The 17,981-nt window shown below is 38.4% G+C and overlaps 1 protein-coding gene across 1 annotated transcript in view; it reads right to left on the reverse strand.

The window, feature by feature from the left end:
* LOC127377611 (metabotropic glutamate receptor 4-like) overlaps window positions 1–17,981 on the reverse strand; it is a 169,081-nt gene that overhangs the window by 32,551 nt on the left and 118,549 nt on the right. The window contains exons 4-6 of the mRNA XM_051425678.1: window positions 3,581–3,716; window positions 1,139–1,293; window positions 517–657 (exon numbers count right to left, since the gene is read on the reverse strand). Coding sequence (XP_051281638.1) covers window positions 517–657; window positions 1,139–1,293; window positions 3,581–3,716 — 432 coding nt within the window. The remainder of the gene's footprint in view (window positions 1–516; window positions 658–1,138; window positions 1,294–3,580; window positions 3,717–17,981) is intronic.

The following is a 17,981-nucleotide window of genomic DNA, read 5'->3' on the forward strand; positions in this document are numbered from 1 at the left end:
TATATGGCCTAGAAACACTACAGGTGCTAGCTATAAATCAGTCAGTTTGGACTACTTGAGATGCAGTGTTGCACTGCACAGTGGGATGGGAAACGGGCCCAGAGAGCCAACTGGTTTTAATGACCTGAAAGCTTACTTCTAATGGGCTGATTGGATTTACTATTGATTATATTTTCAGTGCATGCTGTGGCATAGTTTTGTGATTGCTATTGTCACCCACTGCAAATTGAACTAGCCAACAGACAAGTAATGGGAACATTAATTTCTCTCGAACAAAATTAGAGATCCCCATTTACTTATCTGCGCCCATTACATTTAACCAAAATTAGAGGAGTGTGATTGTTTTCTCCCGGATGACAAATACATTTACTTATGCATACCAAGTACACACACATACACACTCACACACACACACAGACATAACGTATTCACAGGAGACCCAATCAATATACCTCGTCATTGATTGAGTGCTTTCCATTGACCAAGTACCTTCTCTGCTATTAAGTATAGACTCACTTGTGCATTTTTTGATGCCAGATCCTTTCTTCACCGCATGCCGACTGAGCTTGCATTGGAAATTATTCTCCCAGAACTCTGCAAACCAGATATTCCTTCTGTTGTTCTCTAGTGTTCGGCTGATAAAGTAGCGATCAAAACCTGAAACAAATAGGACATTTTTACATTTGAACATGCTGGCTGCGGGTCAGGTTAAGGTCTCTGTTCATATAAAACCTTATATAAGCAAAATGTAAACTCTTCTTGGGTCTGGTCCTAGTGGATAACTTTGGTAATGTATCCATAGTGCATATTCTGTCATCTTTAGACAACTCTCACTCTACCAATTAAAAAATATGTGGCTCTGCATATACAATAATTGCATGAGACGAATATACCCAATTGGTACAGTATCAAATTGAATTGTATCAATATGAAAGATAAGTAACAGCAGTGACACAACACTTGATGTCCAATGTGACTGTAAGTGGGAGGAAACAGTAGACAGTAAAACATGTTAATGGCCTTTTGACCGATACCCATTATATATAATTTATGTTGAATGTAGAAGGGAGATATGATTAGTGGAGACAAACACAAGGGGAAAAACTATCAAGAAAAATAGGAATTGTGTTGTAAATACCTTTGATGGACTGTCGTTTGGGCAGGATGGTGACAGCACCTTCTGCCATTTCTTCCTGGTTCAGTATTGGGGAGATTTTGGAGCCCCAGCTGTCTGAACCTACCCAGATAAAATGGCCTGTTTGATTAGCCTTCTTAGCTGCCTGAAGGAGTCGCCTTGGGGATAGAGAGGGAGAGCAATGTATAATTGTATCATGTAATGTTGTGTTGTTGTGTTGTTTTCATTTATTTTCTGATATATTTCATGTACATATCACCAATGAAAGAAGTTTCCTATTTAAATGCACCCTAAAGACAAAGTAGATGTTATACAGGTAATTCCATGACAAGAATATTCTATTCTGAGTCTGGACAAAGTTGCACTGAGGTACTTTAGTAGAATTGAAAAGCCACCATAGACACACTATCCATTCCCTGTGCAGTGTAGTTCTTTTTGGCCCTGGCAGAATGACACCCTTGCCACATTTGTCCAGGCTTGTTGCCAGTGGAAGTAAGTTTGGGGAGTTGTAAAAAACTGCCAGCAAGCTCTGCTGTAGCAGCAGACCTACATCAAGAAAGCTTGAGCACAGCAACATAAAATTTAAACACAGCCACCTGCCATCTGAAGTATTAATGACCTTCATATCGCCCCAAAGATGCTAGAAAAAAATGATAATATCAAGCATCATACTGTACTGTAGACATAAGGTTTTTTGCTGTCTTAAAATCTCGTATAATACTTTGTTTTTGCCTAAAGAAGGACGGTATAACCTTAAAACCGTAAAATAATTACTACACTTTTTTGTAAAAAATCTGTGTGGAGTGGGAAAGCAGTGAGTCATCCAACTAACGTTATGTCTCTTTACCTTAGTTTTATGACCCTAAGGATTTATGTTTGATTGGTAATGATTTTCCTTGAGTCTGGTCTCCAAAATTGCAGTGAAATGAGCATGTCTTAAGATGCAATTATGTGCTCTATGTTGGAAAAATGAGAGAAATAGATTTTCTCACCATCAGGAGATTACATAATGGAGACATGACTAGATAGGCTGTCAAGTCTGATATGAAAATAACACAGTGAGAAGTAAAGGTGTTGTATCTGGGTTGTGGTTAGGCGTGTACATTTCCATTAAACTTTGACAACCAAGGGTCTGTTCCACACTTATATTAAGTTCTTTAAAGTTGTTTTAAATACTGTGAAAAGTTTCAGTTGATATATAAATAAGAATGATACATCTAATAAGTGTTATTGTAAAATAATTAGGAGGAGAAACTAAATGTTTACATAACTGAAGTGCAGAATACAAGATGATTTAATTAAATGTACTTATATTTTTTTTATTTTTAAGAGTTTGTAAAAATGAAACAGTATCCTGTTGTTCCACAGAGCAAACAGCAAATGACAAACCTACCTACCTGGATAGATTATGAAAAGCTAACTAAACATTATTTCTCTTATTTTGAGGTGAGGCACTATATTTATATAATTGGTCTCACATTATAAGGCTCCATCAAGACAGCTCAAGTCTTTCATACTTTCTATGTTGACAATATTGGGTACTTATTAGGCTGCTGCCAGCTCACACTTGCTAGGTTCAAGGATAGAGCAGGCATGCAGTGCTAAAATCCCTCTGGCTTTCTGTAATTACTATATATCCAGACTATTACCCGTTATCAGGACCGGATTAAGTCAATGAGCACTGGGACTTCTGCCCTGGTCATCATCAAGAGACGTCCCGAATCACTGCCCACTTCCACCAGGAATACACTGGCCTACTAACTGGTTGCTGGGAAACATTTTCCCTTACAAAGCCACAACAGAGCTGTGTGTGTGTGTGTGTGTGTGTGTGTGTGTGTTGATTCAGCCTACAACTAATTAATTCATTCTTAATACAGACTCTCTGTCATAATAAGGGATAATTAATTTTAAGTGATACACTTGTGTCCCCAAATGGAAAGCAGGGACACTGTTAACTGTACTTTCATACGGTTTAGTATGGTCAGAACAGATAGGGACAACAGACTAGATGTCAAATTGGATGACAATTAATTTCCACCACCGGGGAGCAGTTATTTGCAGGGCTGTTGCATTGTGATGCATTAAATCATGCCATTTCTTGGTGTCTTAATGTGTAAAACTGCTTCACTTGCCTGTAATATACCTGACAAGGATTAAAAAATGTGAATAGACCCAAATATAATCATATTTGCCATTAAATCTCTAGATATGAAAATGTGGGTAGTAGACTGTATTTTACAAGGAAATGGCAATTTAATGTATTTATACACACACAAGACATTTGTGACATTTTAATGCCAGCTGCAAAGCCATCCCCAGGTAATGACATTACTAAACAACTTTAGACAGATTTTGAAAAGTCTTTTTCATTTTAGGAACTAGCAGGGTACTGTTATAAAGGAAGTATCAGTCAGTGGTTAAAAGCGGTTGAGATAAGACACTCACCTGATATCATCCTCATTGGCAAATATAATGACTACTCGGGCATTCGGGTTCTCACTCAGCCTACGAATGATCTTGTCAAACTCTCCAGATCTTGGTTCACGTGGTATTTTCACAGACTGGGAGATGCACAGACCACCTAATTGGAAGATAAAAGAGAAAAGTTTCCCAATTAAACAGGTTTAACTTTTATTCTGTAAAACGTCTGAATGGAACAGACATTTTACCGTCAAGTGCCATAATTGTTGCTGCTGTTTCAGGCGTGTCTTTTTCAAACTCTTGGTCACCAGAAACATTTGCTGGAGTGTAGAAATGTTCCTTCTTTCTTTTAACCCACACAAATCTTTTTCAAACCTCTGGACTTTTTTTAATGATAGATGCACTATTAAATGAGTGCAGGTGCAATATTTCACAGCATGAGGGATGCAAGGTTTTAAAAAACATCTTTCCTTGGACCACAAGGGGCAACTTTGAGACATGGAGACCCATCAATTCAGTTTATGGTCCTGCCAGTGAGGCCATGGGAATTGGGTAGCATTTGGGAGTACATAAATTTTGTAATTGAAAACTGGTTTCATTTGTTCAGAGTCATTTGTCTTACATTGGTTGTTTCTTTTTGTTCAACTTATAAACTACTGTTTGCTAAACTTCTTCTAAATTGAGGTTCTTGCCTGAAGATTGACATCTTTAAAATAGAGACCCAACCAGTGAATTACATGCTAGTTAACAAAAGTATTGTCTAGTGAAATTGATTACTTTTAGTTTATCGTGTTAGGCACTGGCCAGCACAATACCTACAACCACAGTAATTCCCCAAAGATCAGTTTAAAGAGAGTCCTTAACCACTTAGAAATGCTCTGGTATTGAACACAAGTCTAAAGGCAGCAGGGGACGTTCCCTGGTTACCAACAAGCCAAGGCTTTTTAATTCCCATTGCAACATTTCAGGATAACTCCTTTGTCGTCCTGCCAAAATGCCACAGAGAGTATGTGCATGCTAATGAATTTCCCTTTCGTGACACAGTACAAAGCTGGCCCAATGAACAATCAATGCAGGAATAATACCCTCTAGTTCAGTTCATGGCAGCCAGACTCACACCATAAAACAAAGCCTGGCCCCAGCTCAGAAACTAATAGGTTTGGAAACTGGAAATATGACTAAAGAATAGTGGATGCCATTAAATTAACAATGATGTTGGTCTGCTTTGCTCATGGGAACAAAAAGTCACTTCCGGTTAAGTCACAGAGGGGCTTCAGTCAGTGGCCCGCACTATTGTCCTGATTGTACACTGTGGATGAATTTAATGATGTTTCCATTTTCTTGAAACCCAGGGTTTTTCAGAAAGGCTGCGTGTATACTGTAGGTTTCCTGTGGTCATGCATGTCACAGCTAGAACACAACAAATCTGGCTCATACATTCACTTGGTTGGTTAATGGATAAACAGTACCCTTCACTGGAGGAATGGACTCATTCTTTTTTGTGTGCTGGCCCTTGTCTGCTGTTGTGGGATTTCTCTTTCTGCACTCAGGCAAGAATATCACCCTTAACACAGATTTCAGAGCCATCAAGAGTCTTTCAGTGGTTCCAACATAGATATTACTTAATGAACTGGGGCCATATTATAAACAATACATATTAACAGAAATCACTTCACACACAGACCAGTTGTACATGTTTTATTTTAAGCATTACCTGCAGGTGATATGATAAAGTGGAGATGGAAAAGTAAGGTGAAAAGATAATTAAGTATGTTACTCTTTTTTGAGTTTACAGTATTCTATAAAATGTCAGTCAAAGGGGCATTTATAAACTTCTTTAACTCAATTTCATCACTGCTTTGTTTTACACTGTAGATATTTTATTTTCCTTTGATTTTATCGTTATTGTAAAAGTGTGTTTCAGGATGACAGCAAGTAATTTATAACTTCTCTTATGCTTAATGATAATTAAAAAATGAATGTTCAATGTACATTTGACATATTAATGACACTATAAATAGCCAGAGCTGTATATGTGGTCATGACTAAGGGCTGCTGTGTTGTTGGAGCACCGCTAATGCAACACAGTCTCTGAAATTGAAATCTCTTTGCTTTTCAAGTGCAAAGACTTATAAATCATTGGTATCCAAATTATATGTTAAGGGAATGCATATGTCTTTGGGAGAGGAGATGAGGCTCATGCATGTACTGCCAGTTCCTCAGTGATTGAGATTTATAAAACATAATGCGTATGCACGGCTTCATAAATTTGAAAAAAAGAAGACGTGTTTTTTTTCGTGTTTTTGCGTTTTTCTCTAGTTTTATAAGTCTGGCCACATGTGTTTTACTGAACAAGTCAAACTAAATATATGAAAGTATGCAACAAACCATATGCAAGTAAAGAATTTCACAGTTCACAATATTTGTGTACCTTTCTTTTATCTACGTGCTCCTGATTGTTGAGGCTTTCATTAAACTGAAGCAGGGGTTTATCTGTCTACCTCACTGTGTCATTACACTTAAACTACCCAGACAGACACATGGGAAATTTAGCACCAGCATAGCAGCAGCTCTCTGCTCTCAGAGACTCAATCAATCATTAGATTCTATGTCTTCGCCTCACTGGTACTTCAGTCCCCCATTCCCCCAACATCTGCTGTGTAGAAGCAGAGCACTCATCCTTTCCTTTTCTTCTCCTCTCACATCACCAGAAGCAGGACGCAGCATTGCTTAACCTCCAGAGAGAATACCAAGAGGACTAGGGGGATAAGAACCCAGCCTGTGGGAGTTGAGGCACGCTGAACAGGGCCCTCCACGGGGCCAGTTTTGTAACTCTGTTAGTTGTAGAGTAGACACGGCAATTTGTTTTATTGCTAACACTATCCATTCATCCATGCATCTGTCCATCTATTCCTCTACAGTAGAGGATGGTCAAAGATATGGTCCCTTGACTCAAGGACCCAATTCAAACTCCATGACAGGGAGCAGTTACTGAACAAGGCACTCAATGCTGACCTGCTCCAAGTATGAATTTCTATTTTCTGTTCTGCAGCTAATCCTATACTTTCACACCATTGTTGTCATTACACACAAATGTAATGTATACAACAATATTTTCTTTCTTGTTTGCATGCTGAAATCTCTTTCACATGTTGATTCAGCTATGTAAAGCTGCTCTAAAATGACATTCATACAACCTAAGTGCCTTTTAATTGGTCCTGGTAATTATAGGTCTTGCTCATTAGATATTTTATATTAATTTTAGGTAATGAAACGGATCTCTTTAGAGGAATCAGATTTTCAATAAAACACTTTGCTAGATTCCATTTTGCCAAGGACAGGATGTAATTAGGGAGATAAAGTTAAAGACACCCCCTCCTCTTGTCTACACACTGCTTCTCATCAGACTTAAACTGAACGAGACCACCATCTCCAACCTAATGTTACTTTATAAACCTAAGTACATGGAGAAAGGCAGTTATAAAGTAATTAATTTAAAATGTTTAGTGGAGTTAAGTGTGTAGTACCCTGAAAAACCCTACCATTTCCCTTATTGTTTGAGTCTTCAGAGATAAACAGGTTCATCTGTTGATTAATTGTAGTTATACATCAAAATGACCGGATTAACATTCAGTGGCTTGTGTAAAAAACAACAACTAGGTTTTTGCTTCTGTCTTGCAAAGTGAAAAAATAAATAAATCTGAAAATGTTTCATTAAATGTAATTAAAATGTTCATGTTTAGCTAATTTGGCAATTTGCCTGATGACCTGTTGCAGTGTGGTGAAACCCAATAGATTATCTGTGCATACAAGTATAAGTGCAAAGTCAAATCTATGAATAAAGTGAAGCGGCTTTTATTCCATAGATTCTGCTGATAACTTCATGAGCAGTGTATTTCTCTCCCAACACTCATCCTATACCACTTTTAACATCTGAGCCATGTCTGAAAACCACCTCTAAAAATATCCGTTGCTGAGGAGACTGCGAGCCTCCTCTCCCATGTCTTCCATTGTCAGCCCCAGTCTCTGCTCTCCTAATAGCAGAACACTAATATTCCTTCTCATTTGACACCCGTGGGAGAGACTGTGCTTCCATAAACATTTAATATTCCCTGGTACTGTGGCTGATTTCTGCATCGCTCCTGTGCTTGGTAAGCAGTAGTGCAGAAGCACACAAAATACACCCAGGTGGGCGTTGTGGTGAAGGTGCAGGTATATAAATAGCTTGTGTATTGGGATGCCCTTAGTTGAAATACCAACACAAGCAGGCTTAATTTGCGGCTGGAGAACATTTCTAGTAACAAAAATACAGAGAACTACAACAACTAAACTGGCGGTCAATAAAATTCCATTGTTTTTGGCTTGAAAAATTGTCACTTTAACACTAAATGAAAACACTTTTCTGCTCCTTCTTTCCCCTGGCAGCAAAGGATTTATTAGTCAACAGTCATAATGAGTTAATAATTAAAAAGCCTGTTTGAGCTGCACAGAATTATTTTTAATTCCCATCTGCTTTAAATGGCCGTGTTGTTCCATCAATCCACTGATGGTGCCATATATACTGTCTGGCTGCCCTAATGCATAGTGGTGTGATCACAGTGGTTCACATTATAGAAATATTCTCAGATGAGACCAGAGTAATGAAAAATGTCAGGAACCACAACAAGGGGATGTGGATAGCACTAAATAGGGAGATAAATAATATTCCCCTCTGAGTTAGTAAACTGTATACCAAATGATTTATGCAAATCAGTTGATCAGAGGACTGTGATAAACTGGCAACACGTCCAATGTTTCTCTGCTTTTCATCCAATGCATGCTGGGACACGCTCAGGCCTCTGAAAGGGAGAGAAAATGGATGGGTGGTGGGAATTGATTTTAGGCAAGAAAACAACAGTACAGGTAAAATACTGACCATACCTCGTGGCAAAATGTTACCCTGTAAACTGCAGGAAGTGTGCTGTGTCTAAATAATGGTACATTATACAGATTGTGTTTTTCCGCTCCTATCAGAAATACAGCTGCAAGTGTGTGGGAGTAAAATACTGGAAGGAGGGAGAGTGGGCTGAAATCATTAGGGAAACTGACCCTGAACAGGAAAGGTCCAGGTTCAATCCCCTGTTCTAGAAAACCTCCCTGCTAAAGTGTCCCAGAGCAAGACACTAAATCCCCCTCAGCCCCTGAGGCGCTGTTCTGTCGCTGATGCTGTGCTCTTACCTCACTGTGCGGAGCTGAGGGGATGAAAAGAAATGAATTTCTCCCCAGGGGATCAATTACAGTATAATATCCCATTATAATTATTATAGACTGCTGAGCCACAAAGATACCCCAAACTACCAAATTTCATCCTGTTCTGCAATATTATATGGATGGCTCAGATTAATTTAAAGACAGTAACAGAGCTGCTCCTGCCTGCAACATGGGGAGAACCACACAAATGAACAAACTTGTTTTTTTGTAACAAGCACGAAGTACTTGCATCAAACTTTGGTAGATATTATGATTTATTTCAACCACACAAATGGCTCTCATTTTAGAAGGAAGATGATGAATGACCCCAATTCCACCTATGCATCATTGTAATTTGTCTTTATTATGCCAAGCATGTCATTTTCAATATCTATAACACTTGTCTACAACATTTGATCAAAGAAAGTCTTCCCATAGCATGTGTATATACATTCTGCAGTGTAATGTAATTGTTACCATGCAACTCCCATCCTGCCAACCAGCCTTTGATCAGCAACACAGACAGCAACCTGAGTGCAAATGTATTATTGTTAATCTACTTTAAAGACTGTGTGAAACGGTCACTGCACAAGAGGACATGACAACAATAGTAAAGTAATAGTAAAGCTGCTAAAAATCACCCTCCTACATGGGCCCCTGATAGCTTCTGGGGCCGTCGATATTTACATCAGTGTATCTTCATTTAAAATTCATTTCAAACACATGTCTGTGTCTGATTACACTTGCTGCACAGCTTTGACAACTTATAAGGGATTTGGTGAGTCTACTGATTCATATTAGAGACCAGAATTGGGCTGCATCATTTGATGAGCCTGGGTTCACCGTTATGTGCTGCTGAGAAAATGAGGTTGAACTGTGGTTTAATGTAAGGCTGGTTAGAGTCAACATATATCACTGAGCAGCACATAAACACATGGTCTCTGTCTGCCTTTGCTCTGCTAATGTAAACAAATATCTAGAGCAGATTGGATATATACCGAGACCAGACAGTAGAAAGACCTGTATTATGTAATGAAATGTAATAACATTGCAATATGAATGACTTTATTGGAAATCAGTTTTTATTGAGTTTGTGTTGTGAGTCTATTCTGTGATGCGTTTTGAGGCTGCACATTGTGGAGGTGTCGAATTGGTCTGTATTATATTGAAAGGTGTATTTGGCTTCTCCATTCATGAAATAACAGAAAGTAAAATATTAGAGGAATCTTACAAAGAATTAATATAGAGCCACGTAAGAATTATTTCAGGTACGTTCAAAGGGTCACTCATGAAATTAAACTAGAATATATCTTGCCAGCCTTCAAGTTTGCATGAACCACAGCGGTTCAGACCAATCAGCATCCTCTCTAAAGTTAACAAAAAAAGTGAGAGGCTTTCAAAAACATGTACCAACACTTTAAATATCATGTAGTTCAAACCAACAATACAACATCAATAATTATTCTGAATATCATAACAACAGCAGTGTTACAACATGCATTAATCAGACTACAAAATGTCTCCCTACAATATGGTTTGAGAATAACAAAGTAGTTATGAACAGATATATTTATTGCTGATGTTAAGTATTAATTATTACCTCTAATTATACCTAAAAAAATAAATAAAAAAAACAGTAATCATTGCAGAGAACAAATTAGCCTTCATGGTGTTTATTTCTTTGATAACTATCCATACACATCCTCTGTAACGTGGCTTTGCTGTGTTATTGAAAGAAAGTGGTGCTGCTGAATATTTGGGTATCAAAGAAGCATAAGATGAAACAAAATGACAGGAAGCAATTTTCTAGCTTGCTGTGTAGTCTTTTATAATGGGTTTCAAATGTACTCATGGGGAGATGCTCTGATGTTAATAAGAAAGACATCTGCATGGTGATGTGTGAAATTAGATTGGATTAAAGAAGACTGTGATTACTGTGATGCATCTTGTTACAGTACATGTTTCCTGTAAAATGAGTGCCACCATTTTGTATTTAAAAATAGCTAAAAACAAAAGTATGTTTCACAGGCATTTACATAATTCAAAAACAATATGTTAACAAGTTTCAGCTTACCCTAACAATTGTTTTCTTAAATGTTACACAGACACTTTCATTCTGATTGTCATTATATTATTAGCTTCCAAATGCTCCATAATCTTAAGGCATTATTCTAAAATATGTTATCGATGACTAATTGATAATTTATTGATAACTAGTTTGAGGTGCCAGTAACTTTTTACAAACTGTATCTGCTCTATTTCAGTCCAGATGAAATTGTGAAGTCACATGGTATTCCATTCAAAAGTAATAGCAGTGTTTTTCAAGTGTCTGAATTCTGAAGACAAGAAAAATGTTTTTGTGATAAATTGAGATGTACTTGTTCAGTCTTCAACCCTGTTGAAAGGCAGGCTGTTTTGCATTTCCTGGCCACCAAGCTGGGAAAGGGGACTTAGTGGGCGTTTAGACCAAAAACAGCCCTGCGTTGAACAAATGCAAGGGGCTGCGTTGGTTGGGGTGTGCTGATTCATGCACCACTGAGAGAATGAAATATGATCCAGGATGTCCAGTTTGAGCAATGGTGATGGTAATGGAGTAATTGAGTTTGAAGGCTTATTAGATGTTAAAAATCTTTTCATGTGACGATTGTAAGGTAAACAGTAGAAATACGGTGTTCAAGTTACAAAGTAATCAACCAAGAATGTGCATTTTCATGTATTTAATTGGCAGTACCAGACGATGGCATTGCATGACGACTATCTTCCTGAAGTGCTAGCTGAGTGTTTCAGCTGCTGCCAGCCCTACATTTCTACATTGAGTTTTACTTTGAGAAATAAAATAAAAGCCTTGTTAATACATTTAAGGATTCTATCCACAGACATGCATAAGTGTTTTAATCAGAAACAGATACAGAAGGTGTTGAGTTACATTTTTTTTCATGTCTGTGACATTTATAGACATTGAAACTGTAATTAAAGGTGTTTGTGTTGCTGGTATAATCATAGTCGATGTGACTATGAACTGATCATTTTCACTATCATATACTGAGAACCACACACGGCTCGTGGAGAAAATAGGTAAATGGAGCTGTACTTGTATAGCGCCTTTCTAGTCTTCCGACCACTCAAAGCACCTTTTTGTGTTGAAGGTTCACTGCAGCTGTGCCTGAGACACAAGGCTTACACGGGCAGTGCGTCTGCTCTAACATGTTAACATGTGTGGCCAAATAAAACCTAAGACTTTCCGTGATGCACACGCACTGCAGACACACAGGGGTAACGGCAGATTAAACGCAGCCTGTAATACTTTAATTTGCTAGCCAGTGCAGGCTAGCAGCATGAAGTTAGCAGTGACGCTGAAGAAGTGATGTAACATTACTAAACCATTAAGCATTTATACGGCATCTTTTGATGTGAATTTTTACATTTTCAGCTATAGCTGGCTGACTGTTATCCAGCCTCTTACTGTAACAGCATTAGTGAGTTCAGTTAGAATAGAATAGAATTAGAATATGTCAGTGGCACGGCTACTGCTATTGTTTTGAAAAATCCCTTGCACCAAGAGCTGAGGCAATTCATTTGAGAACTTAAAGAAAGGGAGCAATGAAGCAACTATAGTGCCTCAACAGGTGCTGTACCCCACAGGAGCTGTTAAATTGAGTGTTATGAACTGCATGGGCCTAATCTTGGGTCTCTGAAACGAAAAATTATCCACTCAAGCTTGTATTGATGACTCTGCTAACAATTTGTGAAAGTATATATGAGAACACAACAGGGTGTAAGTGTAGTTACACTCTGGCCTCAAAGTTGATGGATCAACTGAAAGTATTTGTTGGCATGGCTATTTTCTTAAGCCAAATGGCAACCAGTCCTAGTATTACATCAGTCAGCAACTCTGCTTTCTGATATCAGCAAGCTGTAAGTCCCGGAGGGAAATGGACCCACTCTCTATTTATCCCCACAGTGCAGGGGAAGCTCATGGGGGGCAAGAGGGCAGCATTGACAGAACATGTTATTTTGTACATATTATTCGTCCCACACTTCAATTTGGTGCATGCTGTAAATATGCAGTGCCTCCACTGCAGTGTATTTTTGCTGAAAGCACATTATCATTTTGAGGGGGGTTTAAAAAATATGGTGAACTTTGATTGCATACTGTGTTTTGTATAAATGATTGGCACTATTTTGACTAAAATCCTCAACAAAATAGATTACCTTGCCACAGTCTGAATGGATAACACACATTGCATAATAATAATCTTAATTATCTGTGTTGTGTTTTGTTTGTATCATGAAGTTACATTTTAGGAAAACATTTTGGTATAGGTTACAAATCAGTTAAAACCCTGAATAACAGCACTAACAGCAACAACACTTTTTATTGACTACCATGACATCACATTAAAAACTGTTATTTCACCTCAGTGGTGTAAGCACAAAATATTTGTCTGTGTCGGCAGGAGCTTGAGAAATCCAACACTGTCCCATTTTTCAGCAGCTGTAAAGTTCTGAACTGTGTTAATAGCAAAGTTTTTTGTACAAATGCAGCAATTTGACCCGAGGATACACACTTCATATACAGAAAATTCTTGAGGAGAGAATAGTAACTGCATGTTGCTGCCGACTGTGAAGCAGTTTTCCTGGAGAGCATGTTGTCCACTGAGTTCCCAGAATAATAAAAAAGGAAAAAAAAGGTACATGACAACATGTTCTGGGGCAACTATAAATTAGATTTCAAAATGACTGAATGACATTTCCCCCCTGCAAATGATTTATAAATCAAAGACAGGCCTTTAAGCACTGTGAAATGAGCTTTTCTGCACTGTGGTAAAATGACTCACCTGACAACCATGGGACTTTCCTCTTACCGAGGAGAATCCACATAGCAAAGCTCTTAAGATGAAAATGTTGTTAAACCTTAGCCAAAGAGTTTAAAGTATACTGCATCCTCTCATGAGGCAAAGCAAACATTAATGCTGCTGCCTAATCAGGCGTGGGCACGGGTGGAGAGCTAGCTGCAGCAGGCCTTGAGGTGCACATTCTCACGTTGTCAAAGAGCTTCGTTGAAATCCCTGCAACTACATTTGATGTAAGACTGTCAGGCTCGATATGTTACTTTCAGTAGCCAGCATATATTTCTGACAGCAGATGAGTGAAATAATGGGTGACATTCTGAATTTAAATCTCTTTTTTTCATCCCCTGGCACATCACAATAGTTTCTTTATCAGTGCTTCAGATGTGATAAATAGCTTCTTGCCATCACTGGCTTTCCTCATTCTAACCTGCTGATACTGCCAGCAGCAACTTCTGTGTGGTCACAGACAAAGAGCTGTAGCAGTATAAATGGTCAGTGGTGTTTTTTTGTTTTTGTGAATATGCCACTTCAGTTACTAATGTTCACCTGCTATGCACAACTTAACTAATTTTTGTGTTAATAAAAGCAAGTGGTAAGATGTGTTTGTATTTAATTATGGATTGTATCCCACTATATCACTGCTGCTGTTAATTAAGTTACAGAAAAAGCACTCAAGAGTGGAACTGCAACAGTTACTGGCTTAATCGATTCGTTGATGAACAAAAGATTAATCTGCAACAAATTTAATGACTTGATTTTTATCCAGTTTTCAAGCAAAAATGCCGAAGATTGTAACTGCTGCAGTAATTTTGATTAAAAAATAACTTTTTTGCATATTTGCTGAAACTGTCACTATATCCCGACAGTAGTACATGAGACAGATAATCTATGAAAATATCAGGTTCCTCTGGCTTCCTCTGGTATCAAGAATCCACCGCTCCTGAACAAAAACAGCCAATCAGAGCCAGGCGGGGTCTCTAGCGCACTGTCAATCACTGCTTGTGCACGTGCCGTGCAGCCCCCCTCCTCCAGGCATGCTCTCACACAGTCAAGCTCAATATCTGCAGCGTGTGGATTCACATTCAGATTGTCTCTGGAGAGGCGTCTTTGATAAGACAATTTGCGCTGAGAGGGTCTAGCGAGGCTCACACCGTGGAGAGCGAGCCCTACGAGGGCTGAGGTTTCGGCAGGTCAACCGGCTCCTTCTGCTGCAGTTCAACTTGTAGGTTTGGTGGGAGGGGCTAAGCAGTGACATAGAGGGTATTGCACTGTGTATGTTCAAATGTTGCCTACTGTAGCTTTAATGACTAAAAAGCCAATCTGGATACTTCACTTAACTTATTAAAGTGAGAAAAAAATATATATTTCTAGGGGCTTGTGCAAGAGAGCTCTGACTGAGAACAGCAATGCAAAGTAACATTACTGGATTGGTACACCTGCTCATTAGAGATGAATATTATTCTCAGACATGTATTTCATAGACTTGTTCCAAGTATATGGAGCAGACATACTGCCCATTCTTTCCAAAATGTGCTGCACCATCAGTTTGCACCAAGGTTCACAGATGCCCCCTAAGCTGCAGCACAATCCAACTACCTGAAGGTTCATCCATTTTGTGATAAAGTGTCTTCACCTTTAATATTGCCTCTGGCAGGCCCCAGGACAACCTTCTGCAGAGGCCAGACCAGCCTTGCTGGGCATACAAGTTCTCCAAGATGCAGTAATGAACAATCCACAGATGAATGCTCCCTTTTGGTGGATTGTTATTGTGCCAAAATAGTGGTCTCAAAGTGGACAAGGTTAAATATTTCCAGGAACAATACAAATGAATTGTTTAACTACAAACACAAAATATCTTATTTGCACATTTTGCAGATTAGCTAACCTTCTCCCAATGACATGTCACCTAATCTATTTAAATGTCAACCTACTACTTACTACAAACAAATGATTATATAGAATAATTGAGAAAGTTTAAGCTCGATGAACCAAACTCACAGATTGGAGTTTTTTGTTCTGAGTAGAAAGTTTAGGATATTCTGTCATGCAGTGTTGGCATGTCTCTGTGACATGATGAGATAAAGCAAATTATGCAAATAGAAGATCTGTGGCAGAGTCTTGACAATCGTTTTCTCTCTGCACACCTGCAGCTAAAACCCTTCATTGATTTCCAAACTGTCTAAGGAACCAAGTTCCAGGTGGTTGAAAGGATCATAAAGCAACCCTTGGAAATGTAGCTGTGACAGTTTTAAAGATATGAAACCATTCACGAAATGCTGCAAATTGCTAATCAAACAAGGTAATGAACAATGGAAAATAGAAAAGTAGTAAACGGGCAGAGCAGTATGACAATGTAACTGAAGTGGAGATACTGAAAGAAGAAATACAATCAAAATGTTGCTGTATTGGTTCAGTAAATTTCTTATTTTCTATATTTGTGAAAGTCATAACGAAACGTATATATGAAGGGTGTTAGTGTCCCGAAAAAATGCATCATGCAAATTCAGATGTTTGCTTTTGTTGTGATGCACATGTCTGAATTATTACATTTCTTGCTTGTTTGTTGTATCAATATATAGCTGTTGAACATGTGAAGTGCTCTGTGGCATACAATATATACATCCTACATTTCTCACCACTCTACCTGGTGTCTTTTGCTGCTGGATGGCTGTGCAGTTTTATGAATAATGTCAGAAGGTGATCGGTGCTGGGGTAATACCAAAGATACAGGTGGTTGCACAAAGTAAATTCACCTAATATCTCCTTTAACCCTCAGAAGCCCAACATAGCATTCATCAGGACTCAATGAGGCTTGAAGCAGGAGGAGCAGCTGTCTGAGCCCAGACAGGGATTTCCTGTTCCTGACATGTTGAACCACGGGGACATGAACTCCTACCTTCCCTCCTCTCCTTATTCCTTCCTTCCCTCCTTTCTTTCTTTCACACAGAGTATTCACAGAAAGTATGTTAGAATGGAAATACTGTTTAAGCTGCAAATCTGCATAATGCTAACACATTATTTATTAAATTGCTGGGGTCATTTTTTAAAATCGTGGCAGAATAAGGAAAACATGAAATCAATTAATTACACTATAATGCTTTGTCTTAATCATTGTAATATGTTAATAATTGCCACAGTATCATATGCTCATGACGTGTAGTTACATAATAAGTCATTTTGTATAATGCCCATACAAAACATTTAACAATATTACTGAAAACTCTTCTTCAGACAACATTTTTCACAAGGCATTTCAGGTTAATGAGTATTCAAATCATCCCTCTTGACATTTCCCTCATGACAAAGGGTGCAGTACGCAACCCTCATTTCTAACATTTGCATAATCTCCCTGTCATCCCTGTGCTGCTGTGTGCTATCCACGCGCCCTCCTCCGCCGCCTCAACTGTCATTTAAGAAAAAAAAAATCTGATTAATTACAATTTGAAATTATCCATCAACTAATCTTTGATGGAAATATTATAATAAGTGTCAGTGTGCAGATTTGGGAAAATTAAAGCACACCAACAAACAACAGATTTTTGAGGTTTCATTTTACAGGTCTGCCTGAGATAAATTCTTCCAATACTTTCTTTTTAAAAAGTGTCACCACCGGACTCCATAAAATCCACTAAATTTGATTACATACAGGGATACAGTGGGAAGGTGTGCAATATCCACTGAAAAAAAATCACACTACTTTTCACAAGGTGAGAATAAAATGACATGGAGTGTCAGCCTCCATTACGGCAGAGGACCGTACGCTCTCTAATAAGGACACTGGAGGCACCGTAGCTTTTCAGAGAGAAGAATAAACAGAAAGAAATCTACTGAGAGAGCAAAGACTTGTGCATCAAGGACAGTCTTGCATTTCAGGGGTGACGGCAGCAAGACATTGAACTGAAAAACAGTTTCATCCCTCTTTTCTTGTAATCATTTTCTATAATGATACTCCAGCTTTAATCCCAAGGGGTGGTTTGATAGATGTTGTTATACAATGGGAATGACCCAGCTTTTTAAAGACAGTTCCGCATCTCGAAGGTGGAACATTTCAGTGACAGTCCAGCAACTATAGATGAAATTGCTGTATTGCCATTTAAGAGATGGTCCTCATGATGATACTATTCAGCATATCTAAAATCAGGGGCTGATATACACACACACACACACACACACACACACACACAGACACAGACAAATGCAAAGAGGTTCTGTACTATGTGAAGCTATCATTAAACATTTATGCCTCTCTTCCCTCTTCTGCATATTAACTGCTGAGATCTAGACTGGATCTGCTATGTCCTCTTCCAGTGGAAATAAACAAGTGAATAAGCAAAAGCTTTCTT

This window comes from Dicentrarchus labrax, unplaced genomic scaffold (genome assembly GCF_905237075.1).
Source record: "Dicentrarchus labrax unplaced genomic scaffold, dlabrax2021, whole genome shotgun sequence".
NCBI classification, from domain to species: Eukaryota; Metazoa; Chordata; class Actinopteri; family Moronidae; genus Dicentrarchus; species Dicentrarchus labrax.